Genomic DNA, 9,929 nt, shown 5'->3' with positions numbered 1-9,929 from the left:
AAGAATATTTTCAATTTTTCCTTTTAGACAATCTTCTTCCACTTAAACAAATTATTCCCTTATGTTTGAGACTTTTCATGGAAGCAATTTAGTAATTTAAGCAAATAGAGATAACAAGAAAAAGTTTTTGAATGGCTACTGTATACTTTGTGCTTTAAACAGGTCAAGCTCTGGTGTCAACAGGCAGACTTCTCTCTCTAATGAGAAAACACAGAACTCAATAAGCTTTACATGTGGTAATAGCAGCATAGAACAAGCTCCAAGAGAAAATTAAAGTAATCAAGAGTGGATTAAAGAAAGGAATTTAATTTTAATCAAAGACACTACCAATAAAGAGTTTAAATTCGTTGGGAACAGTTAGTGCATTGGAATTATCCCTTTCTTCTCTTTGTCTTAATTATAACTAGTAGAAAATACAATCTGTCCAGATTCCAAGGATGTTCAGGGGTTCTAGGAGATCCATTTCGATTCAGGCTGTGGCAATTATTTCTTAATGAACGATTTAATAAAATTAACAATGGTGGAAACACATGCTATTTTAATAACAAAGATGTGAAAATTTCATAGCATCCATTTACAAGCTTCTTATATTACTAACAGTTTTTTCATCTTCAGCTAAGATGGAATGGATTGTTTTTAATATTTCATCCTTAGATTATTCCATGTTGAAATAATACATTCTTCATAATTAAACATGCCTGGTCACCATAGTTAACAAATATTGCAAGGGCAGAAAAGCAGTTTTATGAAGCTGAAGAGAACATTCTAACCTACATTTTGTCAAGTGCCAAAGGTACACATATGCTAGTGAGAGCGCAGTAAAGGCATTTGCCAAAGCAGTACCTAGCATTTCAAAGAAAAAGGGGAAAAAGCACCACACAAATTCACTGCTGTTCTCCCACTCAGGTCACTCTAAGTCCCAGCAAGCTTCAGAAATACTCACTTTCCAGGTCACATAGTTTTGTCTCAGAGGATAAGTATCAAGCCATCACTCACCAGTGTTCTCATTAAAATGCTATACTGCAAATGTGAAGTCACATAGCAAATCAGCTTCAGACTACTGTGTGGGGGTGTTGGTATGCTTTAGAAGCCCTTCAGTGACAATAACTTCAGGAAAATGGTTAGACACTGGAACAGGTTGCCCAGAAAACTGTGGAACCCCCAATCTCTGGAAATGTTCAAAGCCAGGTTGGATGGAGTTTTGAGCAACCTGGGGTATGGGAAGGTGTCACTGCCCATGGTAGGGGGGTTGGAAGTAGATGATCTTCAAGGCCCCTTCCAACCCAAACTATGAAAATATGGTAGGTAGAAGGCAAATAAAATATGCACTACAGTTGGTCTCCCAGACTGATGAGAGAATAGAAAATCATTATGATAAGGAAGACTTGCCTATGTTCCAAACCTCACCAGTAGCAAGTTAAACTCATTACTCTTATCCTTTTAAATCAAGCTTAAGAAAAAAACCTCCATCGTTCTTGTGTTCAAAAACTAAATTTTCTGGTGGAAATGTTATTCAGCTAATTCTACAGTTTTATATCCCATAAATATTTCATCTTTTTTCAGCTTTCTTCCTGCTTCTTTCCAACTATTAAAGTAAGAATCACAAAAGCTCATAAAGAACTGAAACACACCAAATTCTCAGAACAACTGGTTTCCAGAGTTTCAAAATTAAGCATAACAAAATTAGTTCAGCTCTCCTTATTGTAAACATCACAATGCTAATGCAGTGGAATCTGAAGATTTTATTTTTAGATTTAATTTTTCTTGCCTCCCCTAAGTCAGTTACTTTGTTCTAATGAGAATCACAAGAGAAAGAAAAAGATCAAACAAACCCCCCTACTTTATAAGGGAATAATATACTTAATTGCAGATGTTCTGGGTGCTAATTGATGTTATTGAAGTGAAGAATGATTGGAAATCAGCTCCACTGTATACGGATGTCTAAATATCCACACATTTCATTTATTCATTTATTTTAGACCTCATATTATTTGAGTGAATTGTCACATTCTCACTTATCATGCTATTTATTTGTCTAATGAGAATTAATGAATCAAACTGCTTTCTTAAAGAGCACAGTTATTGACACAGCTATTTTCTCACATGAAATATAACTCTGCATTTGTTTGCATCCAAACAAAGCTTATAATGGATACGGATTAAAAATCCTTAAACTTAGAAAAACTCATAAATAAAGACACATGTTTAAATGTGCTCAGGGCTAATTCTAAAGCATCCACAAAACTTATAGTGCAGGAAGTAACACAGCTGTCTCACATGGCTTCCAGAATTGCTCTCCATTTCCTCCATACCCTCCTGAAAACTTGGTGTGTGTATGGGACTAATCAAGTACTCTAAAGAATATCATATATCTAAGACTATATGCCTAGCTAAGAACCTCTTCTGCCATCATGTCTTTCTTTTGATATCATTTCACAAGAGCAAGCATCAAGAACAATGAACAAATTGCATGCCTTTTAACTGAAATTTTCCAACTTCTACACATCACTTCTGATTTCCTGGAGACATAACAAATTTTAGGCTATTAATGCTCTAAACAAATGCAGCCATAGAAAATGCAAACTGATAACACATTTCAGGCAGGACTGAAAAGTCATTCCAACTCCTTCACATTTCAGATGAGGAAGTGTGCAGGATTTTGGAAAGACTGCTTCCTAACTTTCTAGGGTATCAGTCACCCCCATATCTACGGTTTGCTGTAACAGTGACAAGAATTTTCTTTGTCTGCAAGATTATACATCAGTGCCATTGCTCTCTGACAGCTATGAAGGATGGCCAGAGGATAAGAGAGCAAAAGACATTTGCTATAGTTTGTCTTCACACAGATTGTCTTTTATTAAAAACAGCTGATAAAACTTTCCAGTATGTTAACAAAGGCAGTCAGGAGCTACCAGTGTAATAGCATGGGACTTGTAGCACTGTGTAACAAATGACACCACCTACTACTTCAGAGACTTGAAAGGAAAAACAGGCATGCCTTCATTTCCTTTTGGAGACAGATGCTTTACATCAAAAAAAGCTGACTGGCATTTCTATCAGGGTTATAAATGCTGTCTTTTATGGTCTGTTGGGAATTATTCCCTTTATTAGCATTTTTATCGCGGTGTGCTTGTTTCCTTAGTGGTTTTTTGGGTGGTGAGGGGAGGTGCTAGTGGGGAAGAGGGGAGACAAATAACAGAGTAGTTAATGAATAACAAAATAACACGAGGCATGCATTTAGTTGCCAGAGGTGTTTTTGGTTTACATTGATGAAAATTCTTTCAAACTTTCCCTATAAAAAGAGAGCATTGGGGCATGGAAAAATCTTAACATAAATTAAAGTCCTCTCTAAAATTAGAGAACTATGGAATCTTCAAATAATTCAAAATAATTCTTAGTAGTAATTTGGGATAACACAAATGTAATCATGTACTGTATTGGACTCAAAACCAGAATAAATCTTAATGACACAGAAGATGAACTGCTTCTTTATTTGTCATCTCTGGCTCCACATATTGCAAATGCCATATCAGAAGAACAGTCCCAAACAGAAGACAATTTTACTCTTACATGGCCTAAGTTGTGGAGAGAGAAACATACACAAACACTTCACCTAGCACAAATACACCTTTTGCATGGCAGACAAGTACGAACAAACAACAGAGCAAACACAAGCAAGGAAACTTGAAATTGTATTCCTCAAAGCTCTACTTACAGATGGTCTTCTCTGCTCAACACCACAGAGGTCAGGGCAGCAGATGCTGAGATCAAAGTGCATTTTGTTGCTGCTGGGGTACTTGTAAGGAAATCATGGCAAGTTTTACTCCAGTAGAATCACAAGTGCAATTTACATCTTGCCTATCCATTTTTAAAGGACACTGAAAAGATGCTGCCAAAGTCCATTTTGATCTTAATGAATTAATGCTGTGTGTGATGTTGTAGATGTTTCAAAACAACCCTAGGACTGTTTAATGAATACTACAATAAGCGTGGCCAACCCATCAGAAACACAGAGGCAGTGTTTCATTTTGAAACAGTGCAATTAAGGACACTTTTTCTTTTACAGGTTCCTGTTGAGTAAACTCCAAACTTAAAGGACACAAAACATCGTTCACATGTGACTATTTCATCCCAGCACATCTGCTTAAATAGGGGGGAAGAATTTAGCTGTTTCTTTTTGATAACTGAAGACCTGTAGGTGGTAGAATGACCGAGCAGTGAAACAGCAGAGTATTAGCTGTAGGCATGAGAAAAAAGCATGGTGGACTGTTTCATCTGCTCAGTAACCATGGGATAATCTGCTGTCATGCCTTTTTTATTATCCTACAGTGATGGCAAGAATTTTCCCTTGAACTTTTACTACTGATGTTATTGCTGTAACAGCACAGTATTTTCTAAAGCAATCAAAATGTCTACAACTCCTTTTTTATCGCTAAAGATAACTGTGGACAACAGAATAATTTCAGGGGTGGCACTTGCTTTTGACAGATCTCACAACTTTTGAGAAAAACCATGACCAAGGAGTTGCTCCAAGCATACTACATTAAAGCATGGTGTGTGCAGAGAAGGTAGGAGGAGAAGCAGGGATGTGCTGCAAGATGATTGCTGCCAACTGGATCTGACTTTCCAGAGTCATTGACAACACGGTAAATTCAGCAGTGACACATGGAAGCAGACCTTTTTATAGGACCAACCTAGTGTTACCAGATGAATCAAGTGCCAGTTATAAAGAGAGACTCATGTTTCTCTCTGGTTCTCTATTCTATAAGGCATTTTAAGAACTGCAGTTTGCATATGCTATGTCTGGCATTTTGCTCCAAACAGCACATGAATCACAACTGTGACACTGATCTCCAGTCAGTTGGCTAAGATAACAAGAGTAAATTGTCTAGGAACAGATAACTTCAAGCAAAAAACATTCTGGAACAAGATGACAGGATGTATGGCAACATAGTATGGATCAGACAGAATAAAAAAGCCTAAAATTCAGAGTTGAGAGGGATATCCTGTGTCATCAGCCCAGACAGCAAAACATTTGGTTCTGATGAAAAACAAACAAACAAAAAAATAAGCATCTTTGCAAACTCTTAAAATGGAAAAATGCCTGCAACTTTTCCTCTATGACAGTTAAGTACATTACTTAAATTGCAAGTCTGCTCATGAACAATTTTGTTAAGTATGCTTTTGTGTCAACAACAGCTTTCAGTTTAAATAGCGAAGAGGGGAAATGGAGAGGAAAACATTTACTCTGAAAGTACTACTTTGAACAAACATTGTGAAGAGCAGTTTCCACTGTTGCATTACTCAGAAACAGACCTAAATATCAGTTTCCACTGTTGCATTACTCAGAAATGGACCTAAACACCTCTGCTGCAAAGGGAGCCTGTGCCCCTACCTAATTACCTTAAGAATGAGTAACATAAACAGCTATATAAAACTAACTAACAACAAGACTAGGCTCTAGAGGGGAGTGGGTCCTTGGATTCAGTCATCAGCTTCAAGAGTACTATGTTGTTAATGCTGATAGAGAACAACCTTACTTATTATTAACAACTCCAGTTAATACCTGGTGACCTTAACACCTGAAGATTTTACAGCGAACAACCTTACTTATTATTAACAACTCGAGTTAATACCTGGTCACCTTAACACCTGAAGATTTTACAGAAACATCAGGTTATGCACATTTTTTTATAATTTTTTTTTCTTTTACGTTTGGATACTCTCGTTATGCACATTTTTTTATAATTTTTTTAAATTCTTTTACGTTTGGATACTCTTATCTGGACATTTAAAGTAGATGACACTTTAACCTGGCTGGTGAAAGGAGAATATACATGGAAATTGTTTGTATGCATCTAATCTCGTGTGTTTTCAAACACTGGAGACTATCCTGTCTAAATTCCACACTACAAGATATGTACATTTAAAACAAGAAATTAAAAAGTAAAGGAAGGATTTTTCACCTTTTTTTTTTCTATTTCTGGGTGACAGATGTGGGAGTTTTCATTCACAAGTATACCATGAAATTATTCAGTTTGCTCGTAGATTGAGACATCGACATCATTAAGGAAACCCACAGCTGTGAGTCAGGGAAGAGTTCTAGACTTGGAAGGAAGCATCAAGCAGTCTACTTTGTTTCTCAAATTATCACATCAAGAGGGGACATTTTACTATTAATGTTCTCCAGCCAGTGAAGACTTTTTCCTCAACATCTTATTCATCTTAACCTTCTGAGACTGCTCAGTGTTTTAAAAACATAGTTGTCCAAAACCAAACAAGCATACATGGATATATGTTACATCTTGCTGCTGAAAAGCTATCTACCATTGGCCTTTATGTAAGTTCAGAGTGTACTGGTTTACATATCAGCAAGTTAACAAAAACATGTGTTATAACTGTTAAAGGCTGCAGATCATACCAACAGCTGAGAACATCCCACAAAAATGTACTTACATTTGTAATTTCTGTGTATCTAGACTTTTGTCCTCAGTGGCCATGCATCAATTGCTTTGATTTATGCTTCAAAAATCTCCTAGTAATCACTCTCAGTTTATATGGAAAATGCGATGGACATTTTTAGATAACATATTTGTATTACAACAATAAAAGCTAAAGAGGAACATATGCTATGAGTATTTCTTATTGTGGTTACATTAAAAAAAAAAAAAAAATCAATGTTTCCAGACCTCAAAGTGTTTCTAATTAAACTTCTTTCCTTTCCAGCTCAAATGTTGTCATCAGTATAGGACAGGATAATCTTATCCAGTTTTCCTAGCACTTTAGGATCTCATTTAAAAAAAAAGTCTAATTACTTAATTTTTGTTTATAGAAATCCAACTTTGATCTAGTGTCTGCAATTTGATGATTCTAACATATAGCTATGATTCTGTTATAAAGCATGTGATACCTTATCTAACAAAAGTATGCTGCATGCTAGCTAGGAAGTCTGTACTCTCAGCAAGTGAGAAACTTGATGAATAGAAATGTCATCTGTACTATCATACTGACAAATAGAAATTGCTCAAAATCTTTCAGTAACAGAACTTTGTCCAATTAAGAAAAAGTTTTTTAGTATGTCAAACAATCTGTGAGGAAATGTATTTTTGCATGTATTTTCTTTCTAAACACTGGAAACCAGAAAAGCAAAGGGCTTTCTGTTACCACCTAAAGATAAAGCCCACTTTTAATTTATGAGAAATATAAAGTACTAAAAGAAAAATGAATATAATCTACCTCATCCAGCAGCACACATGAGGGTTGATTAGAATAGCCATCCATATTAACACACTCAAAACTGGCTAATCTTCAGAGAAAACTCTAATTTACAGATCATCATGATTATACTCACACTACTGGCATTAAAAAAGTTCAATTTTTTTCAATCAAATAAAATGTCATTGGAAAATAAAAATGTCTGCTGAGAATGAATGCATCATCTGTTTATTTCTGCCCAGACATTAAACAAATATCTCACTACACAGAGAAGGTCATATAATTTTTCTGAGATGCTTGTAAGAAGCATATTACATTAGAGTTTCCATTTTTGAGTAGAACAGCCAACAATCAAAATTTGAAAAAGAAGTAGTGTTGATTTTTAGCCTTGAAAATTTAGTGAAGTTCTAATTAGTGGAATATCAAAATCACAAGATTTCCAGTATTTTGACTCAAATGTTCAGATGAATGTTAAGTATCCAAGAAGGCTTTGCACCTTTGGCTGACAAGTGTGGTCAGCTGAATTAAATACTTGAGATATCGATTAATATTGGTATCATTGTTTGTTTTCCCAAACTATTTAGGTATTTGCAGTTATAAGGCACTGCTTGCAGGCACGTTGTGTAAACCATTATGCAACTTGATGTACTTGCTCTGAGCAAAAAGAACGAGCATTTAGCTAATTTTTTCAAGGCTTGTATCATGCACAATCACTATTAAGACAGCCCACAGACAAAGTGTGGTACTAGAGCATTACAGAAACAGGAAATAAGAAAAACACTAGGACATTCTGAGGAATTTAAATTGTTTTAGGATTAATTTTAGCCTTTATTCTGCCCCTCCATTGACAGACTTTCTTTGGGCTAACTTTCCCTAGACAACAAGATCAGTCATTATTCCTCTACTGATAATAATTTCACTGGCAGGAAAGTACAATTGATGCCTATCTCATGAAGTGATACAATTTCTGTAATATGGAAATAACACTGTTTACCAACAGTGTCTGAAGGTATTTTCAAACTGGCCAAAAATGTTGCAACAAATGCAACTTTAGCATGTGGAAATGTTGCTAAGTCAATGTTGCAAATAAAAACTAACTATATAACTTTGTAAATAAGTAGCAAAACTCAAGACAACTTACCATTTAAAGAACTACACTTTCATTTCAGAGTAGATACTACTGAAAATGCTTGAAAAAGTCTTGCTCATAAATATTTTCTTTTCTGAAATTTCTACATGGAAAACCTTAAAGTATTGGCATGTCAATCTTTTCTTTCTTGCACATTTATCCTTTTTCTTCTGGCTCCTATCAATTCCATGCTTGTTACCTAGTGCAATAAAAGTAGGCCCACACTTGCCTTTACTTTGGTGTTTATCTACAGAGTTACAAGTGCAGCTGAGAAGAGAGGCACATACTAGTGGTCCTTTGCAAAATGCTGAATTACAGTGTTCTGTGCAATTCATAAAGATTTATGCCATACTTTTTGGCAACTGGTAACCTGCAGGTGTTCCCTATACAGTATTTAGCTATTAAATGCACAGTCCATATTAAAATTATTAACTTCCACAGTAAGTGCAAGGATTTAATTTTTATTCTTGTAGCTTAAAAATTTCAAAGCTATAGTTTCTAAAATTTGGCCTTTTGATCACTAATAATAAGACCACTGGTCACTAATTGCTCACTAGACTTTTACAAGGTTGTGATTTGTAAAATAATAAAATTACTTTCTGCTAGGGCAGCCTTATTTATCACATCTGAACTGTGACATGTTCAGTGGTTGACCTACTCATCCTACTGCAAAAGACTGCACTTGAGACAGCATATGCTAATAAATGCTGTTTATTGAACAGAAGATTTCTGTATTCTTCAAACTAAGTTTTAAGAAATGATGCAACACTTTGAATAATATTTTCCTTTTTGTTTTAAAGGGTTCAAATATTTCTGAGGGCACAAGAGGACAATATTTGCAGGACTAGCATCAAGAGAGCAAAGTTCAGTTCCAGTATCTGAAATTCAATGTCAGAAATTAGTCAGTGAAACCAGATGCTTGCTCCAAACTGTCCCAGAAAAAAACCCTCCATGGCTGGAGCAAACTATAATCCAGGGCCAGTAGAATTACTATGAAATTTTGTAGTTGATGGTTCAGGTTATTTTGCCTTAATTTTCAATACACATATCACTCATTCTATATGGATATCACAGGATCCTACAGAAATTAACTTTGGGTCCTAAGAGCATCTTTATGTTAAAGCTAACTTTTCCCCCAAAACCAAGAGGTATGCCTCCTGTGCAATTTCCATAATATCTGTTTGGAGAGCATTTTCTTCCTCTATTATGGGTAAAACATCCAACTTATGAACTAATCAGCAAAAAACTCCATCAATGCAGCTGTCAGAAAAGAAATTTCAAGCAGAATTAATGATCATGTATTGATCATTCAAAAATTCTAGAAAATAAGTCTGATAATTTTAAGTGTATCAAAATACAGTCAGAATGTGAAGCAATGAAGTAAAACTACTGAGTTACAATAAAACTCCACCAAATGACTCCACCATTCACCCCACAAAATCTCCAGAACTTGAGGGGGGGAAAATAATCTAACAGGATACATTAACACACAGCTAAAAATCATTCCTAGAATGGGAAATACATCAGAACAATAGATTAGGAAGAAAATTGGGAAGTTATTTATTGCAAAACATCCTAATGATAA

The 9,929-nt window shown here is 35.3% G+C and overlaps 1 protein-coding gene across 1 annotated transcript in view; it reads right to left on the bottom strand.

Moving 5' to 3' along the window:
• The window catches only part of LOC103812144 (transmembrane and TPR repeat-containing protein 2), a gene marked incomplete at its 5' end in the record, with an annotated part of 66,545 nt that overhangs the window by 207 nt on the left and 56,409 nt on the right, over window positions 1-9,929 (bottom strand). Inside the window, one exon of the mRNA XM_009085154.1 lies at window positions 3,789-3,796. Coding sequence (XP_009083402.1) covers window positions 3,789-3,796 — 8 coding nt within the window. The remainder of the gene's footprint in view (window positions 1-3,788; window positions 3,797-9,929) is intronic.

The sequence above is a fragment of the Acanthisitta chloris genome, unplaced genomic scaffold (genome assembly GCF_000695815.1).
Source record: "Acanthisitta chloris isolate BGI_N310 unplaced genomic scaffold, ASM69581v1 scaffold1542, whole genome shotgun sequence".
In the NCBI taxonomy this organism is placed as follows: Eukaryota; Metazoa; Chordata; class Aves; order Passeriformes; family Acanthisittidae; genus Acanthisitta; species Acanthisitta chloris.
This window is presented reverse-complemented; position numbering and strand designations above follow the sequence as displayed.